Source organism: Ylistrum balloti, unplaced genomic scaffold (assembly GCF_031769215.1).
Source record: "Ylistrum balloti isolate Yb309-2 unplaced genomic scaffold, AGI_CSIRO_Ybal_v1 Utg370450, whole genome shotgun sequence".
NCBI classification, from domain to species: Eukaryota; Metazoa; Mollusca; class Bivalvia; order Pectinida; family Pectinidae; genus Ylistrum; species Ylistrum balloti.
The window spans coordinates 142,389-163,590 of NW_026782299.1; the positions used below are offsets into that span (position 1 = coordinate 142,389).

The following is a 21,202-nucleotide window of genomic DNA, read 5'->3' on the forward strand; positions in this document are numbered from 1 at the left end:
TGGGCAGCACTATATGCCAACCCCCAACCCCACTCCACCAACTCCCATTTTAGGGATGATGGATGGGATAGGATGTACATGGGCAGCACTATATGCCAACCCCCAACCCCACTCCACCAACTCCCATTTTAGGGATGAAATTGGATGGGATAGGATGTACATGGGCAGCACTATATGCCAACCCCTAACCCCACTCCACCAACTCCCATTTTAGGGATGAAATTGGATGGGATAGGATGTACATGGGCAGCACTATATGCCAACCCCCAACCCCACTCCACCAACTCCCATTTTAGGGATGATGGATGGGATAGGATGTACATGGGCAGCACTATATGCCAACCCCTAACCCCACTCCACCAACTCCCATTTTAGGGATGATGGATGGGATAGGATGTACATGGGCAGCACTATATGCCAACCCCCAACCCCACTCCACCAACTCCCATTTTAGGGATGATGGATGGGATAGGATGTACATGGGCAGCACTATATGCCAACCCCCAACCCCACTCCACCAAATCCCATTTTAGGGATGATGGATGGGATAGGATGTACATGGGCAGCACTATATGCCAACCCCCAACCCCACTCCACCAACTCCCATTTTAGGGATGAAATTGGATGGGATAGGATGTACATGGGCAGCACTATATGCCAACCCCTAACCCCACTCCACCAACTCCCATTTTAGGGATGAAATTGGATGGGATAGGATGTACATGGGCAGCACTATATGCCAACCCCTAACCCCACTCCACCAACTCCCATTTTAGGGATGATGGATGGGATAGGATGTACATGGGCAGCACTATATGCCAACCCCCAACCCCACTCCACCAACTCCCATTTTAGGGATGAAATTGGATGGGATAGGATGTACATGGGCAGCACTATATGCCAACCCCCAACCCCACTCCACCAACTCCCATTTTAGGGATGAAATTGGATGGGATAGGATGTACATGGGCAGCACTATATGCCAACCCCCAACCCCACTCCACCAACTCCCATTTTAGGGATGAAATTGGATGGGATAGGATGTACATGGGCAGCACTATATGCCAACCCCCAACCCCACTCCACCAACTCCCATTTTAGGGATGAAATTGGATGGGATAGGATGTACATGGGCAGCACTATATGCCAACCCCCAACCCCACTCCACCAACTCCCATTTTAGGGATGAAATTGGATGGGATAGGATGTACATGGGCAGCACTATATGCCAACCCCCAACCCCACTCCACCAACTCCTATTTTATCGTTGGGGCACAAAAATCTTTCCTGAAATTCACCTATCACAATCCTTACATCTGTAACATAGCCTCTGACAAAGGTTCCTACTTGAAAAGTTATCATGATACTATCTTCAGTAATATGGCCCCAGATAAAAATTCCTATCTGAAACTAACAATCCACCATAGCCACGTAGAACTGAAAAAACACCACATAATTCTATAAAGTACATTTAATGTACATTTATTTGAAACATCATGAAGGCATAAAATTATTCTGTATCAATAAAATGTGATATAATTTCTCACAATGGAATCCTTTTGTAAAAGATGGTAATACATTTTATAATACTTTTAATGTGATTTATACAAGTTAAATAAAGATTACACTCTTGAATTACATTCGATACATTATTCAGTACGAGGTTGTTGAAACTGATGTTAAAATTATAGTAAAAACATTTATGTGTTATATTGTACAACTCAGTCCTATCATACAATGTGTACACTGTAATGTAGAACTCTGTCCTATTTATATGTTGTATTGTAAAAATCAGTCCTATTTTACACTGTAATGTAGAACTCTGTCCTATTTATACGTTGTATTGTAAAAATCAGTCCTATTTTACACTGTAATGTAGAACTCTGTCCTATTTATATGTTGTATTGTAAAAATCAGTCCTATTTTACACTGTAATGTAGAACTCTGTCCTATTTATACATTGTTTTGTAAAAATCAGTCCTATTTTACACTGTAATGTAGAACTCTGTCCTATTTATACATTGTTTTGTAAAAATCAGTCCTATTTTACACTGTAATGTAGAACTCTGTCCTATTTATATGTTGTATTGTAAAAATCAGTCCTATTTTACATTGTAATGTAGAACTCTGTCCTATTTATATGTTGTATTGATAAAATCAGTCCTATTTTACACTGTAATGTAGAACTCTGTCCTATTTATACGTTGTATTGTAAAAATCAGTCCTATTTTACACTGTAATGTAGAACTCTGTCCTATTTATACATTGTTTTGTAAAAATCAGTCCTATTTTACACTGTAATGTAGAACTCTGTCCTATTTATATGTTGTATTGTAAAAATCAGTCCTATTTTACACTGTAATATAGAACTCTGTCCTATTTATATGTTGTATTGTAAAAATCAGTCCTATTTTACACTGTAATGTAGAACTCTGTCCTATTTATATGTTGTATTGTAAAAATCAGTCCTATTTTACACTGTAATGTATATAATATTTATGCATTTTTGTACCAATCCATCCTTTATATATACTTAATTGTACAACTTTATCCTATCGATACACTATACTGTTTCGTAGAACAAAGATTTATTTACACCTTAACTATTTTGTAGAACAAAGTTATTTTCATATCTACACTGTATTGTATGGCTACACTAAGTTCTGTTTATACTGTGTAATGTCAGAACTTCATACTTACTATATTGTGTATTGTCAGAACTTTGTCCTTTCAATTTGTGTATTGTCAGAACTTTGTCCTTTCTATATTGTGTATTGTCAGAACTTTGTCCTTTCTATATTGTGTATTGTCAGAACTTCCTCCTTTCTATATTGTGTATTGTCAGAACTTTGTCCTTTCTATACTGTGTGTTGTCAGAACTTTGTCCTTTCAATTTGTGTATTGTCAGAACTTTGTCCTTTCTATGTTGTGTATTGTCAGAACTTCATACTTTCGATATTGTGTATTGTCAGAACTTTGTCCTTTCTATATTGTGTATTGTCAGAACTTTGTCCTTTCTATACTGTGTGTTGTCAGAACTTTGTCCTTTCAATTTGTGTATTGTCAGAACTTCCTCCTTTCTATATTGTGTATTGTCAGAACTTTGTCCTCTCTATATTGTGTATTGTCAGAACTTTGTCCTTTCTATATTGTGTATTGTCAGAACTTTGTCCTTTCTATATTGTGTATTGTCAGAACTTCGTCCTTTCTATGTTGTGTATTGTCAGAACTTTGTCCTTTCTATATAGTGTATTCATTAAAGTACCGTAGAACATTTAATATTTTGCTATACACTGTGATGTTGTTATTTAGACCACTGTCTTATATATACACATTGTATTTTTACAGAGCACAATTCTCCATAAAAAACAAGTACCACAAAATTATTTAATTGTTCATTTACACACAACTCTATTGCAGTTTTATTGTGGTATATGGTGTCTCAAAGAGATTATAAAATCTATAAGGCATTAGTGTCTCCCATACAAAAATTGTATCACAGACTGTTGGATAAATGTCTACAAATATTAACCTTGACCTGTGAAATAAACACTTACATATCAGATACAAATGTCCAGGTAATGTTACCTGGATAATATTGATTCAGAAAAAGACAAGATGGGACTTGACGTGCTGAGATATATAACACTTAGTAACAAATATTGATCACAATAGCCCAGTTTATACAGTCTACTACAGCAATATACAACATAAACACTATATACTGACATTGCTTTGACTTCATTGTCCCCCTAAAGTGTACAGAATTCTCATATGTTATAACATGTTTAAACATTTTCCTTCAATTAAATACCAAGATCCCTTGAGCTGCCTTCATCACACAAACATTTGTTCATAAGCATTCAAACACAGTGTTCCTCCTACTTTTACAACCTTATAAACCTTAAAGAAAGGATTAAGTCACATTTCTCGTTTACCTTCTTTCATATCAAATCTTTCGTCTTCTGTAATTAATGACCCGTATCTTAGGTGTATTAACTGTAACACACTGCTTAGTCCATTTCTTCGTAACGTGCTTTCTTGGCTTGTGAACCTTCACTGTCAGAGTCTGAGTCTAGTCCTGTGTCCAGGTTTGATGAGAGGATATCCAGTGGAATATTTAATATCCTCTGTTCATCAGGTAATGATGTCACTCCTGCCTCTAACGCACTTTGTTCAATGGCAGCTAGTGCAACATCAAAAGCCTGCACAACTTGTCTTGCATTGTCGCATGTGAAGCACATGGGCGGAGAAATAATCATGATATTTTTGTCTGGACCATCATTTGCAATGAGGATCTTTCCTTCCTTAAGTCTGAAATACAGCAATAATGTTAACTTAAAAGGGCTTGAAGGCTTTACTATCACAACAAAGGGTCTTTAGACTTGACTTATCACTAAAACAGGCTTGAAGACTTTACTATCACAACAAAGGGCCTTTAAATCTGCACATTCCCTTGACAACTATGAGATGAGTATTGGATATAGAATAACAAGTCAGAATTCTTTTCATAAAATCAGAGAATAGACTTGCAAGTGTGAGATTAGTAGCACTGTTCAGTACAGGTGTTGGTCAGGGTTCAGTACAGATGTTGGTCAGGGTTCAGTACAGATGATGGTCAGGGTTCAGTACAGATGTTGGTAAGGGTTCAGTACAGATGTTGGTCAGGGTTCAGTACAGATGTTGGTAAAGGTTCAGTACAGGTGTTGGTCAGGGTTCAGTACAGATGTTGGTAAAGGTTCAGTACAGATGTTGGTAAGGGTTCAGTACAGATGTTGGTCAGGGTTCAGTACAGATGTTGGTCAGGGTTCAGTACAGATGTTGGTAAGGGTTCAGTACAGATGTTGGTAAGGGTTCAGTACAGATGTTGGTCAGGGTTCAGTACAGATGTTGGTCAGGGTTCAGTACAGATGTTGGTCAGGGTTCAGTACAGATGTTGGTCAGGGTTCAGTACAGATGTTGGTCAGGGTTCAGTACAGATGATGGTCAGGGTTCAGTACAGATGATGGTCAGGGTTCAGTACAGATGATGGTCAGGGTTCAGTACAGATGTTGGTCAGGGTTCAGTACAGGTGTTGGTAAGGGTTCAGTACAGATGTTGGTAAGGGTTCAGTACAGATGTTGGTCAGGGTTCAGTACAGATGATGGTCAGGGTTCAGTACAGATGTTGGTAAGGGTTCAGTACAGATGTTGGTAAGGGTTCAGTACAGATGTTGGTAAGGGTTCAGTACAGATGTTGGTCAGGGTTCTGTACAGATGTTGGTCAGGCTATATTCAGTACAGTTGGTGGTGTCTATAGTTCAGTATAGCTGTTGGTCAGTGAGAGTTTAGTTGTAGGTCAGTCCAAGTGGAGGTCAGTCCAAGTGGAGGTCAGTCCAAGTGGAAGTCAGTCCAAGTGGAAGTCAGTCCAAGTGGAGGTCAGTCCAAGTGGAAGTCAGTCCAAGTGGAGGTCAGTCCAAGTGGAAGTAAGTCCAAGTGGAGGTCAGTCCAAGTGGAGGTCAGTCCAAGTAAAGGTCAGTCAAAGTGGAGGTCAATCCAAGTAGAGGTCAGTCCAAGTGGAGGTCAGTCCAAGTGGAAGTCAGTCCAAGTGGAAGTCAGTCCAAGTGGAGGTCAGTCCAAGTAAAGGTCAGTCCAAGTGGAGGTCAGTCCAAGTAAAGGTCAGTCCAAGTGGAGGTCAGTCCAAGTAAAAGTCATTCATAGTGGAAGTCAGTCCAAGTGGGGGTCAGAAAAGTGGAGGTCAGTGGGGTTGCCGGTATCAATGTCTGAAGTATAATGCAGAATGACTGTAATAAATTCTAAGGATTAAAGGAACTGCACACTTACTTGTAGCTTAGGATTTCAGCGGCCTGTTTTGCAGGTTTCCTGCTCTCCTTGTCCAAAACGATATCAATCCCAATGATCATTCCCATACCCCTAAAATCAAAATCATATGTACTCATTCACAATCATATAATGATCACAACATATTAAACATTCCCCTGAAATCATATTCCCCCCCCTACATTCACTTTCCCCACATCTGCAATCATATTCCCTACTCTTACAATCATATTCTCCACCCCTACAATCATATTCCCCACCTTTAAAATCATATTTCCCACCCCTACAATCATATTCCCCACCTTTACAATCATATTTCCCACCCCTACAATCATATTCCCCACCTTTAAAATCATATTTCCCACCCCTACAATCATATTCCCCACCATTATAATCACATTCCCTTCCCTTTACCCTTACAATCACATTTCCAAACTTTATAAACATGTTCCCCACCCCTACAAAGCATTGTCCACTGTCCCCATCCCTACTTTCACATTCTACCACCCTTACAACCAGAATAAGATAATACCACCCACAGTAATTTGTTACATTTTGTCCATACCAACCTGATATCACCCATCATGGGATGTTTTGGCTGAATGGCCCTGAATCCATCAAGCAGACACTTGCCAACAGACTTGGCACTGGCCTGTAGTTTCTCATTACGGATCACGTCCAACACTGCCATGCCTACTGCACAAGCCACAGGGTTTCCACCAAACTGATAATACAAAAACCGACATCAATCACAAACAATCTGGGTTTGATGTTGACATGGAGGCCTGGGACATGGGTTTGATGTTGACATGGAGGCCTGGGACATGGGTTTGATGTTGACATGGAGGCCTGGGACATGGGTTTGATGTTGACATGGAGGCCTGGGACATGGCACTAGTTCATGATTACTTATCACAATAATACAATCCAATCTAGTCATGTTTGTAACTGGGCAAATCTTGTATATATTTATGTGCAGAGTTCACTCCAGAAACCTTAGATAGAATTCTTACCGTGCTGCTAAACTCGCCAAGGGTGTCTGCAATCTCCTTTGTTGTCACCAGTAATGCCATCGGATGACCATTTCCTAACGGTTTACCCACAGTGACAATGTCAGGCACCACATCTAAAACATAAACACACTAGTCATATAAACACTACCCAAGGTATCAGAAGTGGTGGATTATGTACAGGTATCGGAGACAATTGGGTTATCTACAGGTATCGGAGATAATTGGGTTATCTACATGTATCGGAGGTAATTGGGCTATCTACAGGTATCTGAGGTGACTGGGTTATCTACAGGTGTCTGAGGTGACTGGGTTATCTACAGGTATCTGAGGTGACTGGGTTATCTACAGGTATCTGAGGTGACTGGGTTATCTACAGGTATCTGAGGTGACAGGATTATCTACAGGTATCCGAGGTGACTGGATTATCTACAGGTATCTTGAGGTGACTGGATTATCTACAGATATCTGAGGTGACTGGATAATCTACAGGTATCCGAGGTGACTGGATTATCTACAGGTATCCGAGGTGACTGGATTATCTACAGGTATCTTGAGGTGACTGGATTATCTACAGATATCTGAGGTGACAGGATTATCTACAGGTATCCGAGGTGACTGGATTATCTACAGGTATCCGAGGTGACTGGATTATCTACAGGTATCTTGAGGTGACTGGATTATCTACAGATATCTGAGGTGACTGGATAATCTACAGGAGTCTGAGGTGACTGGGTTATTTACAGGTGTCTTAAGTGACTTAATTATCTACAGGAATCTGAGGTGACTGGATTATCTTCAGGTATCAGATGTGACTGGGTTATTAACAGGTATTGGAGGTGACTGGGTTATCTACAGGTATCTGAGGTAACAGGGTTATCTACAGGTATCAGAGATAATTGGGTTATCTATAGGTGTCAGGGGTGACTGGGTTATCTACAGGTATCTGAGGTGACTGGGTTATCTACAGGTATCTGAGGTGACTGGGTTATCTACAGGTAGCTGAGGTGACTGGGTTATCTACAGATATCTGAGGTGGATCATTTACAGGTATTTGAAGTTGGTGCACTGGAATAGAAGTTGTTGGTTATTTCAGACATAAATATTGATAAAAGTATCAAAGTTTTAGTAGTAACTTTGTTAACTTACCATGTGTCTGGAATGACCAGAAACGTTCTCCAACACGCCCAAGTCCCACTTGTACCTCATCAGCAATACATATACCCCCTGCTTCATGTATGTATCTGAAAGACATCCGTTAGTCAGTAAGTATGTCAGGCTGTGGGTTGTGACATCCGTTAGTCAGTATGTCAGGCTGGGTTTGTGAAACTGTTAGTCAGTAAGTAAGTCAGGCTGTGAGTTGTGACATCCGTTAGTCAGTAAGTACGTCAGGCTGTGGGTTGTGACATCCGTTAGTCAGTAAGTACGTCAGGCTGTGGGTTGTGACATCCGTTAGTCAGTAAGTACGTCAGGCTGTGGGTTGTGACACCCGTTAGTCAGTAAGTATGTCAGGCTGTGTGTGACATCCGTTAGTCAGTAAGTATGTCAGGTTGTGGGTTGTGACATCTGTTAGTCAGTATGTCAGGCTGTGGGTTGTGACATCCGTTAGTCAGTAAGTATGTCAGGCTGTGGGTTGTGACATCCGTTAGTCAGCAAGTATGTCAGGCTGTGGGTTGTGACACCCGTTAGTCAGTAAGTATGTCAGGCTGTGGGTTGTGACATCCGTTAGTCAGTATGCCAGGCTGTGGGTTGTGACATCCGTTAGTCAGTAAGTATGTCAGGCTGTGGGTTGTGACACCCGTTAGTCAGTAAATATGTCAGGCTGTGGGTTGTGACATCCGTTAGTCAGTAAGTATGTCAGGCTGTGGGTTGTGACATCCGTTAGTCAGTAAGTATGTCAGGCTGTGGGTTGTGACATCCGTTACAGTAAGTATGTCAGGCTGTGGGTTGCGACATCCGTTAGTCAGCAAGTATGTCAGGCTGTGGGTTGTGACACCTGTTAGTCTGTAAGTATGTCAGGCTGTGGGTTGTGACATCCGTTAGTCAGTATGCCAGGCTGTGGGTTGTGACATCCGTTAGTCAGTAAGTATGTCAGGCTGTGGGTTGTGACACCCGTTAGTCAGTAAATATGTCAGGCTGTGGGTTGTGACATCCGTTAGTCAGTAAGTATGTCAGGCTGTGGGTTGTGACATCCGTTAGTCAGCAAGTATGTCAGGCTGTGGGTTGTGACACCCGTTAGTCAGTAAGTATGTCAGGCTGAGGGTTGTGACATCCGTTAGTCAGTATGCCAGGCTGTGGGTTGTGTCATCCGTTAGTCAGTAAGTATGTCAGGCTGTGGGTTGTGACACCCGTTAGTCAGTAAATATGTCAGGCTGTGGGTTGTGACATCCGTTAGTCAGTAAGTATGTCAGGCTGTGGGTTGTGACATCCGTTAGTCAGCAAGTATGTCAGGCTGTGGGTTGTGACACCCGTTAGTCAGTAAGTATGTCAGGCTGTGGGTTGTGACATCCGTTAGTCAGTATGCCAGGCTGTGGGTTGTGTCATCCGTTAGTCAGTAAGTATGTCAGGCTGTGGGTTGTGACACCCGTTAGTCAGTAAATATGTCAGGCTATGGGTTGTGACACCCGTTAGTCAGTAAATATGTCAGGCTGTGGGTTGTGACATCCGTTAGTCAGTAAGTATGTCAGGCTGTGGGTTGTGACATCCGTTAGTCAGTAAGTATGTCAGGCTGTGGGTTGTGACATCCGTTAGTCAGTAAGTATGTCAGGCTGTGGGTAGTGACACCCATTAGTAAGTATGTCAGGCTGTGGGTAGTGACACCCATTAGTAAGTATGTCAGGCTGTGGGTTGTGACATCCGTTAGTCAGTAAGTATGTCAGGCTGTGGGTTGTGACACCCGTTAGTTAGTAAGTATGTCAGGCTGTGGGTTGTGACATCTGTTAGTCAGTATGTCAGGCTGTGGGTTGTGACATCCGTTAGTCAGTAAGTATGTCAGGCTGTGGGTTGTGACATCCGTTAGTCAGCAAGTATGTCAGGCTGTGGGTTGTGACACCCGTTAGTCAGTAAGTATGTCAGGCTGTGGGTTGTGACATCCGTTAGTCAGTATGCCAGGCTGTGGGTTGTGACATCCGTTAGTCAGTAAGTATGTCAGGCTGTGGGTTGTGACACCCGTTAGTCAGTAAATATGTCAGGCTGTGGGTTGTGACATCCGTTAGTCAGTAAGTATGTCAGGCTGTGGGTTGTGACATCCGTTAGTCAGCAAGTATGTCAGGCTGTGGGTTGTGACATCCGTTACAGTAAGTATGTCAGGCTGTGGGTTGCGACATCCGTTCGTCAGCAAGTATGTCAGGCTGTGGGTTGTGACACCTGTTAGTCAGTAAGTATGTCAGGCTGTGGGTTGTGACATCTGTTAGTCAGTATGCCAGGCTGTGGGTTGTGACATCCGTTTGTCAGTAAGTATGTCAGGCTGTGGGTTGTGACACCCGTTAGTCAGTAAATATGTCAGGCTGTGGGTTGTGACATCCGTTAGTCAGTAAGTATGTCAGGCTGTGGGTTGTGACATCCGTTAGTCAGCAAGTATGTCAGGCTGTGGGTTGTGACACCCGTTAGTCAGTAAGTATGTCAGGCTGTGGGTTGTGACATCCGTTAGTCAGTATGCCAGGCTGTGGGTTGTGTCATCCGTTAGTCAGTAAGTATGTCAGGCTGTGGGTTGTGACACCCGTTAGTCAGTAAATATGTCAGGCTGTGGGTTGTGACATCCGTTAGTCAGTAAGTATGTCAGGCTGTGGGTTGTGACATCCGTTAGTCAGCAAGTATGTCAGGCTGTGGGTTGTGACACCCGTTAGTCAGTAAGTATGTCAGGCTGTGGGTTGTGACATCCGTTAGTCAGTATGCCAGGCTGTGGGTTGTGTCATCCGTTAGTCAGTAAGTATGTCAGGCTGTGGGTTGTGACACCCGTTAGTCAGTAAATATGTCAGGCTATGGGTTGTGACACCCATTAGTCAGTAAATATGTCAGGCTGTGGGTTGTGACATCCGTTAGTCAGTAAGTATGTCAGGCTGTGGGTTGCGACATCCGTTAGTCAGTAAGTATGTCAGGCTGTGGGTTGTGACATCCGTTAGTCAGTAAGTATGTCAGGCTGTGGGTAGTGACACCCATTAGTAAGTATGTCAGGCTGTGGGTAGTGACACCCATTAGTAAGTATGTCAGGCTGTGGGTTGTGACATCCGTTAGTCAGTAAGTATGTCAGGCTGTGGGTTGTGACACCCGTTAGTTAGTAAGTATGTCAGGCTGTGGGTTGTGACATCCGTTTGTAAGTATGTCAGGCTGTGGGTTGTGACATCCGTAAGTCAGCAAGTATGTCAGGCTGTGGGTTGTAACATCTGTTACTCAGTAAGTATGTCAGGCTGTGGGTTGTGACATCCGTTAGTCAGTAAGTATGTCAGGCTGTGGGTTGTGACATCCGTTAGTCAGTATGTCAGGCTGTGGGTTGGGACACCCGTTAGTCAGTATGTCAGGCTGTGGGTTGTGACACCCGTTAGTCAGTATGTCAGGCTGTGGGTTGTGACACCCGTTAGTAAGTATGTCAGGCTGTGGGTTGTGACATCCGTTAGTCAGTATGTCAGGCTGTGGGTTGTAACACCCGTTAGTAAGTATGTCAGGCTGTGGGTTGTGACATCCGTTAGTCAGTAAGTATGTCAGGCTGTGGGTTGTGACATCCGTTAGTCAGTATGTCAGGCTGTGGGTTGTATTGGAATACAGCCATTAATACATTATTATTCAGGTAGATAGTGTTGTAATGTTGACCTACTGTCATTCAGATCAATAAAAGTTATCATCAGGTGCATCAACACTTTTACCATTTGTTTTATAATGGATGATTGTAATACCACTTTTATGACCTTGTTATGATACTTGTGTGTCTGAGCATCTCTTGTGTATACCTCATTAATCCCTGAACAAAGTTTGGCTCATTATCACACCATCATAACAACAAGGTCTGAATCTGATCAGGTTTTGGTGGTCATTGATCCTAAGGTGTGAGTTATCTATGTAAGTGCCCTTGCTTACTTTCTTTGATAAAATTGTTTAATTTCTTATCATAACAACACTTTCTAAATAGATGAACTTAAACATTCCACGTTGATATCAAACAAAGATCTTCAGATGAAATCCATTGATAGCAATGATGAATGGAGCTTTGTGGTTACATTATATCATCCTCAGAGAATGAATTGTGTTGATGAAAGTCAGAGTGATGGAAAGGTATGCTTGAACCATTAGTGGCACACAGGCATCCACCTCTGTTTGATCTTCATTTTTTTCTTTAAAAGTAAGATTGTTTCCCTTCTTTCCTCTTATTTGCTCTTCATAAATGAAATTTGAGAAATTCTCTCAAGCAAAATGTAATGAAAACCTTTCAATGGTGAATGAAAGACAGTCATCTGTGACCCATTTCACTTTTGTTATCATCCTCAAAACAAAACCTACACATGAAATTTGAGGAAGATTGATCCAGTATTTCATTAGAAATAGCAATAGAAACTTTCACTGTCAAAATTCAAGATGGTCACCTGTCAGCCATTTGTTTTGTGATCAGTCATGAATTCACAAGAGCAAACAATAGAAACATGGAGAACATTCAGGTGAAATTTGAGGAAGATCCATCCAGTTCTTCTCAGGAAATAGTATAACAAATTCCAAGTTGATTGCTTGTCAGCCATTTTGTTATTTTGATTGTCCAAATTTGAACTATGCACAAAACAAGGGACCAACAGAAACATATATATGAAATTTGATCCATCAAGTACTTCTCCGACAATCAGTGAAACAACTTTACTGGACATGAAGTATAACAAAGGGCAATAACTTTGTAAATGAGGGCTCATGGGCCCTGAATCTGGTATACTGAACATTGTCATAGTATAACCAATGGATACACCTGGTTTCATTAATTTAGTTTAATGGCAAGCAAAGTTGCGCTCTGGACACAAAAATTTTAACAAAGGGCCGCAACTCAGTAAGTGAAGGGTTGTTTGCCCTGAATTTGGTACACTGCACATTGTCTTTGTACGACCAATGTCTACACCAATTCATGATCCTTGCTTAACTATGGGCAAAGTAATGCTCTGGACAAAACTAGCCGTGAATATATGCTCCCCCTAAAATTTTTGAGGGGCAATGAAATAATGACAAAAACAAAATATGGCGGTTTCAATACGAGATATCCACATGTCAGCTATCAGTCCAAAAATGGAATATGCACAATTAGGGACCAAGAGTAATCTACATATCAAATTTGAGAATGACTAAAAAATCCACATTAAGAATTGATAAAGGATGGATAACAGATGGACAATAGAAACAGGGTGATTTTAAAAGAACACAATCTGATGATGTTGTGATAGAAGTTATACCTGTACATGTGATTGAGGTAATACAATGTAAAAGCATACCTGTACATGTAATTGAGGTAATACAATGTAAAAGCATACCTGTACATGTAATTGAGGTAATACATTGTTAAAGCATACCTGTACATGTGATTGAGGTAATACAATGTAAAAGCATACCTGTACATGTGATTGAGGTAATACAATGTAAAAGCATACCTATACATGTGATTGAGGTAATACAATGTAAAAGCATACCTGTACATGTAATTGAGGTAATGCAATGTAAAAGCATACCTGTACATGTGATTGAGGTAATACAATGTAAAAGCATACCTGTACATGTGATTGAGGTAATACAATGTAAAAGCATACCTGTACATGTAATTGAGGTAATACATTGTTAAAGCATACCTGTACATGTGATTGAGGTAATACAATGTAAAAGCATACCTGTACATGTAATTGAGGTAATACAATGTAAAAGCATACCTGTACATGTGATTGAGGTAATACAATGTAAAAGCATACCTGTACATGTAATTGAGGTAATACATTGTTAAAGCATACCTGTACATGTGATTGAGGTAATACAATGTAAAAGCATACCTGTACATGTGATTGAGGTAATACAATGTTAAAGCATACCTGTACACGTTTTTTAAGTAATTTTGTGGTGGAACAATCACGCCGCACACCGTCATCAATGGCTCGGAAATGAAAGCTGAAATCTGTTACAAATCAAAGATTCACAATTTCAGGAAGGGAAAACTTTTCTAGGTGTTAATGGATCAATTAAATTAAATTTTTATTTCAATACCATATTACTCTATCCTACACAATAACAATTAAGCATTCAGGAAGAAAAGAGGCTCAATGAACAATTATCTATTCCCACGTCATACATAAACTTGTGTAGATTTTAAGGCGATTTTTAAGGCCTAATGGCTTTTACACTTTGATCACTTCACCAGCCAAAATTTGGAAGTAAATATAATACAAGTAAGTTATACTTACAGTTCGGTTTTTATCTTTACATTTTCTGATCATCTTCTTAATTTCATTGGCGTAAAGTAATCCAGGGTTTTCAGAATCCTCCTTGAATATACCTCTGTAGGTATCAGGACAGGGCACCTGTTGATATATAGCAATATAAAAAACATTTCTCCAACATTTTCAAGTTTTGGTAATGCTTTGAAGCCATGTTTTTGTATTGTATACTATTATAAAGTACACTTAGCTAAAATCATGTTTTAGCTTCAACCTATAATACTGTGTATATATATACACTACATGCACAAAAATGATATATATTTACCACATGGACCCAATCTTTTTGTTGTATTCCCATCTGTTGCCATTTCTTTGGACTGATTTCTAACAGGCTGGCAATGTTTCCATGGTAGGCACTATAAGAAAAATCATAGGGAAATACCTATCATATTAACAAATCATCATACATGGTGTATAGTAGATTATCAATATCCCTGTCATCCATTTATATATAGAACTTGGCATCAGATTACAGACGATTATCAATATTCCTGTCTCATACCTATGTACAAAATCCTAAGGCAGATAATGGATGGAAGATTATTAATATCTCCATCTCTTATTTATCAACAGAATTATGAATTGCAATTTCAATAAATGGTTTCGTCCTCACTTGAGTGTGAATCTGTTTATATTCCACTTCTAAAACACAAGTCTACAACTGTTATATTACTGTTATACATATACAAGTGACTTACTTTTCCACTACCATTACATCTGAATGCTTTGTGTAATTCCGTGCCAGTCGCAGAGCTAAGTCATTTGCTTCAGATCTGAAAACAAAATATAAGCTCGCAAAGTTGGTTCCATATTGATTAATACAGGAAATCATAAAAAGACCACGAAGATAACAGGTATCACTACTTAGACTTAATAATATCTGCTTCACTCTCTTATTATTGTCTTGTTGAACTTTGGTGAAATCTCACCAGTTCCCACGAACACAGTCTATCAAACTACATACCTCTGATCTTTACCTGAGAAACACAGACCATCCCAGGCAGGGATCAAACTAAACACCTCTGATCTTTACCTGAGAAACACGGACCATCCCAGGCAGGGATCAAACTACACACCTCTGATCTTTACCTGAGAAACACAGACCATCCCAGGTAGGGATAAAACTACACACCTCTGATCTTTACCTGAGGAACACAGACCATCCCAGGTAGGGATCAAACTAAACACCTCTGATCTTTACCTGAGAAACACGGACCATCCCAGGCAGGGATCAAACTACACACCTCTGATCTTTACCTGAGAAACACAGACCATCCCAGGTAGGGATAAAACTACACACCTCTGATCTTTACCTGAGGAACACAGACCATCCCAGGTAGGGATCAAACTAAACACCTCTGATCTTTACCTGAGAAACACAGACCATCCCAGGCAGGGATCAAACTACACACCTCTGATCTTTACCTGAGAAACACAGACCATCCCAGGTAGGGATCAAACTAAACACCTCTGATCTTTACCTGAGGAACACAGACCATCCCAGGTAGGGATCAAACTAAACACCTCTGATCTTTACCTGAGAAACACAGACCATCCCAGGCAGGGATCAAACTACACACCTCTGATCTTTACCTGAGAAACACAGACCATCCCAGGTAGGGATCAAACTAAACACCTCTGATCTTTACCTGAGGAACACAGACCATCCCAGGTAGGGATCAAACTAAACACCTCTGATCTTTACCTGAGAAACACAGACCATCCCAGGCAGGGATCAAACTACACACCTCTGATCTTTACCTGAGAAACACAGACCATCCCAGGTAGGGATCAAACTAAACACCTCTGATCTTTACCTGAGAAACACAGACCATCCCAGGCAGGGATCAAACTACACACCTCTGATCTTTACCTGAGAAACACAGACCATCACAGGTAGGGATCAAACCACACACCTCTGATCTTTACCTGAGGAACACAGACCATCCCAGGTAGGGATCAAACTACACACCTCTGATCTTTACCTGAGGAACACAGACCATCCCAGGTAGGGATCAAACTACACACCTCTGATCTTTACCAGACATTCCTTTAGTCCAATGAACTAAAGTCACTTTAATGCATAACTTACCCAGAATTAACAAGGAAACAGACACATAATTTGTCAGGCAATGTCTCCACTATTCGCTTGGCATATTCCACCATGGTTTCATTGAGGAATCCAGCACTTGTAGTCATTCGGGCCATCTGTTCCTGTCCAGCATGGACCACATGGGGGTGACAGTGACCCACTAGAAATGTGAACAGCCACAATTAATTCAGCCAGGAGTTAATATATATCTAGAGAGTCACTTAGAATATTATGATCAAAAGACATACTTAATATCACCAGATTGTGAATAGTGTTAAAGATACATGTCACTAGTTTGCTGTTACTTTAACTAAACATCTGTTATTAATCAGATAGGTTTGCTTCAAGATATATTTTAGATCAAAATGATAGTATGAGATCCTACAATGTAATATAGTTAATCTGTTAACAAAGATCATACAATGTAATACAGTAAATCTGTTAACAAAGTCATACAATGTAATATAGGTAATCTGTTAACAAGATCATACAATGTAATACAGTTAATCTGTTAACAAGATCATACAATGTAATACAGTTAATCTGTTAACAAGATCATACAATGTAATACAGTTAATCTGTTAACAAGATCATACAATGTAATATAGGTAATCTGTTAACAAGATCATACAATGTAATACAGTTAATCTGTTAACAAGATCATACAATGTAATACAGTTAATCTGTTAACAAGATCATACAATGTAATATAGTTAATCTGTTAACAAGATCATACAATGTAATACAGTTAATCTGTTAACAAAGTCATACAATGTAATATAGGTAATCTGTTAACAAGATCATACAATGTAATACAGTTAATCTGTTAACAAAGTCATACAATGTAATATATGTAATACAGTAATCTGTTAACAAGATCATACAATGTAATACAGTTAATCTGTTAACAAGATCATCATACAATGTAATATACAATGTAATACAGTAATCTGTTAACAAGATCATACAATGTAATACAGTTAATCTGTTAACAAGATCATACAATGTAACAAGATATACAATGTAATACAGTAAATCTGTTAACAAGATCATACAATGTAATACAGTTAATCTGTTAACAAAGTCATACAATGTAATACAGTTAATCTGTTAACAAGATCATACAATGTAATACAGTTAATCTGTTAACAAGATCATACAATGTAATACAGTTAATCTGTTAACAAAGTCATACAATGTAATACAGTGAATCTGTTAACAAGATCATACAATGTAATACAGTTAATCTGTTAATCTGTTAACAAGATCATACAATGTAATACAGTTAATCTGTTAACAAAGTCATACAATGTAATACAGTTAATCTGTTAACAAGATCATACAATGTAATACAGTTAATCTGTTAACAAGATCATACAATGTAATACAGTTAATCTGTTAACAAGATCATACAATGTAATACAGTTAATCTGTTAACAAAGTCATACAATGTAATAATCTGTTAACAAGATCATACAATGTAATACAGTTAATCTGTTAACAAGATCATACAATGTAATACAGTTAATCTGTTAACAAGATCATACAATGTAATACAGTTAATCTGTTAACAAAGTCATACAATGTAATACAGTAATCTGTTAACAAGATCATACAATGTAATACAGTTAATCTGTTAACAAGATCATACAATGTAATACAGTTAATCTGTTAACAAGATCATACAATGTAATACAGTTAATCTGTTAACAAGATCATACAATGTAATACAGTGAATCTGTTAACAAGATCATACAATGTAATACAGTTAATCTGTTAACAAAGTCATACAATGTAATACAGTTAATCTGTTAACAAGATCATACAATGTAATACAGTTAATCTGTTAACAAGATCATACAATGTAGTACAGTTAATCTGTTAACAAGATCATACAATGTTATACAGTAAATCTGTTAACAAGATCATACAATGTAATACAGTTAATCTGTTAACAAGATCATACAATGTAATACAGTGAATCTGTTAACAAGATCATACAATGTAATACAGTTAATCTGTTAACAAGATCATACAATGTAATACAGTTAATCTGTTAACAAGATCATACAATGTAATACAGTTAATCTGTTAACAAAGTCATACAATGTAATACAGTTAATCTGTTAACAAGATCATACAATGTAATACAGTTAATCTGTTAACAAAGTCATACAATGTAATACAGTTAATCTGTTAACAAAGTCATACAATGTAATACAGTTAATCTGTTAACAAAGTCATACAATGTAATATAGGTAATCTGTTAACAAGATCATACAATGTAATACAGTAAATCTGTTAACAAGATCATACAATGTAGTACAGTTAATCTGTTAACAAGATCATACAATGTAATATAGTTAATCTGTTAACAAGATCATACAATGTAATACAGTTAATCTGTTAACAAGATCATACAATGTAATACAGTTAATCTGTTAACAAGATCATACAATGTAATACAGTTAATCTGTTAACAAGATCATACAATGTAATACAGTTAATCTGTTAACAAGATCATACAATGTAATACAGTTAATCTGTTAACAAGATCATACAATGTAATACAGTTAATCTGTTAACAAGATCCTACAATGTAATACAGGTAATCTGTTAACAAGATCATACAATGTAATACAGTAAATCTGTTACCAGAATCAATCAATTCATACCATGTGATACAATACTGATGCAGTCGAGGTATTCTGCTCCAGAGTCATCATACATATACTGACGTGATGCTCTAACTATCTTCAGGGGAGCAGCTTCAAAATGTAGCTTACATGTCCTCCTTTGAAAAAAAGGAAAAGAATAATTCATATACATTTTGAACTCTGCTTTGTAACCATCTGTCTTTTATCTCCACCTAACTCGAGCCTCCAATCAAGGCTAGTTATCCCAGAAGTCATGGAGTCTTTAATTCAGGCTTGCATTCAATTAAACACAGTAAAACATACAAACAAAATCTGATGAATTAGTGATCACCAAAAAATGTCAGTTTAGTGAAGTCATTGTGATGATGTATTCAGTAGGAAAGGAATATAGTATAAAGGAAGTGAAAATATTTTTTTGTGAAGTGTTAAGGTAAAGGTAAGTAAAATCCACTGTATGGACTTCAGCATGGACACCAACAAAAACAGGAACTAAACCTACTGGCACAATTACTAATACATGTTTAGTCCAGTAAAAAGGAATGAAATAGTGATCTGTTTGAGGAATGTCTATCTACCCAGGATAAAGATCCATCTGATTTAAAAAAGGAAATTAGAGTATATATAATATATCATTAGAAAGAGTGGAAAGCATGTTCTGCCCCTGCTGGGACTTGAACTAGAAACATCTAGTCATAATTTATTAGGAATATTTATGGACGCAGACTGAAAGCCTCTATATCCATATCAACAATATATATATACAATAAGTAAATTTACATCCTCCACTACAATAGTTATGTACAGTTCAAAAATAAGAATCATCCAAACACTAAAATTAGACATTAAAACAAACATTTTTCCAATATTCATCAAGCAATACTTCAAAATGGTAAACATTATCTGCATCGATGATATGTTGCGGTATTTTATTCCATATATCTACTATTCTATGACTAAAGAAATTATTTTTTATATCCAGGTTACAGGTTTATTTTAAAATTTTTTCTGATTGACTCCTTGTTCGACTTGAAGTGTCCATCTAGAAAAAGTTTTCTGTTACTCTATAATCATAAATATGTTTTACTATTTTAAAATTATTTATGATATCTCCTCTGATTCTGCGATGTTGAAGTGTTGGGAGATCTAATCCCCTAAAGTGTTCTTCCTATGATAAATTCTTAAGTCTTGGGATTAGCTTGGTAGCCCCAGGGACGTCCCTGGTAGCCCTCCTCTGTACCTTCTCAATCCATTTTATATCTGCAACTCTAGATGGCACCATGCACTTACTGCATACTCAATGTGTGGTCTAATAAGGATTTATTTATCTGACTATTTCTGTTTTCATTCATGTGGTGAGCTTTTATCTGTATTCTTATAATACTAGCTCTATGGCTTTGTTCACTGATTGGTGGCGAGTTCGTCTATTAATAGACTGAGTTTTTTTTTTTACGTAAGTCTTGTTCAGCTGTTGATGTTATTAATCTGTCAGTGAATGAACAAATATCGCCATAAAGTACAGATAAAGATATTCAGAATGATGATATTATCTAGATAGTGTAAAATAATGTAATCTCTAATTCTTGGGCAAAATTACAAAAAGTCCAACCAATATAAACATGTACGTCTCTGGTCCAACCGCCTTACCTTTGAATGGCCAGCGAGTCCAAAAACTGATTAGATTTATTCGGAATAGTTTTCATGTCTTCAATACTCCCTCCTCCGAAATCAATAGTCTATGTTTCATGAAGTCAAGTTAAACTAGAAGACGAGTTCCCTGGTCGGAGAATACATCCAGCCTCACAGAAGCTTGTGCTGGTTGTTTTGTAAGCAATAACGTTACATAAAACGGGAAACGGAAGTACTGTGTAAGTGACCGCGGTATGATGCGGCGGAAGACCAACACACGAAGGCCTTTCGCGTATGCCACGTCTGTGGCACCTACAACCGTATCGAGAAACTGACAGCTGAAATCACGTCATATAAAATCATAATTGCTCACAACCTAATGAAGCTAGAACCTCGAAACCAATTAGGCTAGAATCTGTACCGACTACTCACCCCACATAATTTCTTCGCATTTCATACGTCTGTTTGAAGGTAAGCTCTGGCATTGTGATCGATCACGATTTATGCCAACATCACGATCGTCATTTCGATGTATCCACCACGCAGAGAAAGA

At 38.6% G+C, this 21,202-nt stretch overlaps 1 protein-coding gene across 2 annotated transcripts; it reads right to left on the reverse strand.

Moving 5' to 3' along the window:
* Positions 1-1,500: 1,500 nt before the first annotated feature.
* LOC132555008 (5-phosphohydroxy-L-lysine phospho-lyase-like) lies at positions 1,501-21,202 on the reverse strand. Of its 2 annotated transcripts, none has more exons than XM_060219339.1 (12): positions 21,082-21,202; positions 19,042-19,160; positions 16,367-16,526; positions 14,973-15,047; positions 14,540-14,630; positions 14,239-14,355; positions 13,870-13,952; positions 7,979-8,073; positions 6,833-6,945; positions 6,389-6,543; positions 5,823-5,912; positions 1,501-4,314 (listed from the first exon to the last, which is right to left on the reverse strand). In XM_060219339.1, exons 1-12 carry the CDS (start codon positions 21,132-21,134, stop codon positions 4,014-4,016), a joined length of 1,452 nt encoding a protein of 483 aa, XP_060075322.1. In that variant the 5' UTR covers positions 21,135-21,202; the 3' UTR covers positions 1,501-4,013. The 2 variants fall into 2 exon arrangements, with proteins under 2 accessions (XP_060075322.1, XP_060075321.1); XM_060219338.1 differs by lacking the exon at positions 21,082-21,202 and adding an exon at positions 20,668-20,804.

Coding starts and splice junctions, on each gene's coding strand:
- LOC132555008 (XM_060219338.1), bottom strand. CDS start 20,723: ATGAAAACTATTCCGAATAAATCTAATCAGTTTTTGGACTCGCTGGCC. Junction 14,631..14,972: donor GATGTAATGGTAGTGGAAAA/GTAAGTCACTTG, acceptor TTTTTCTTATAG/TGCCTACCATGGAAACATTG. Junction 14,356..14,539: donor AAAAAGATTGGGTCCATGTG/GTAAATATATAT, acceptor ATATATCAACAG/GTGCCCTGTCCTGATACCTA.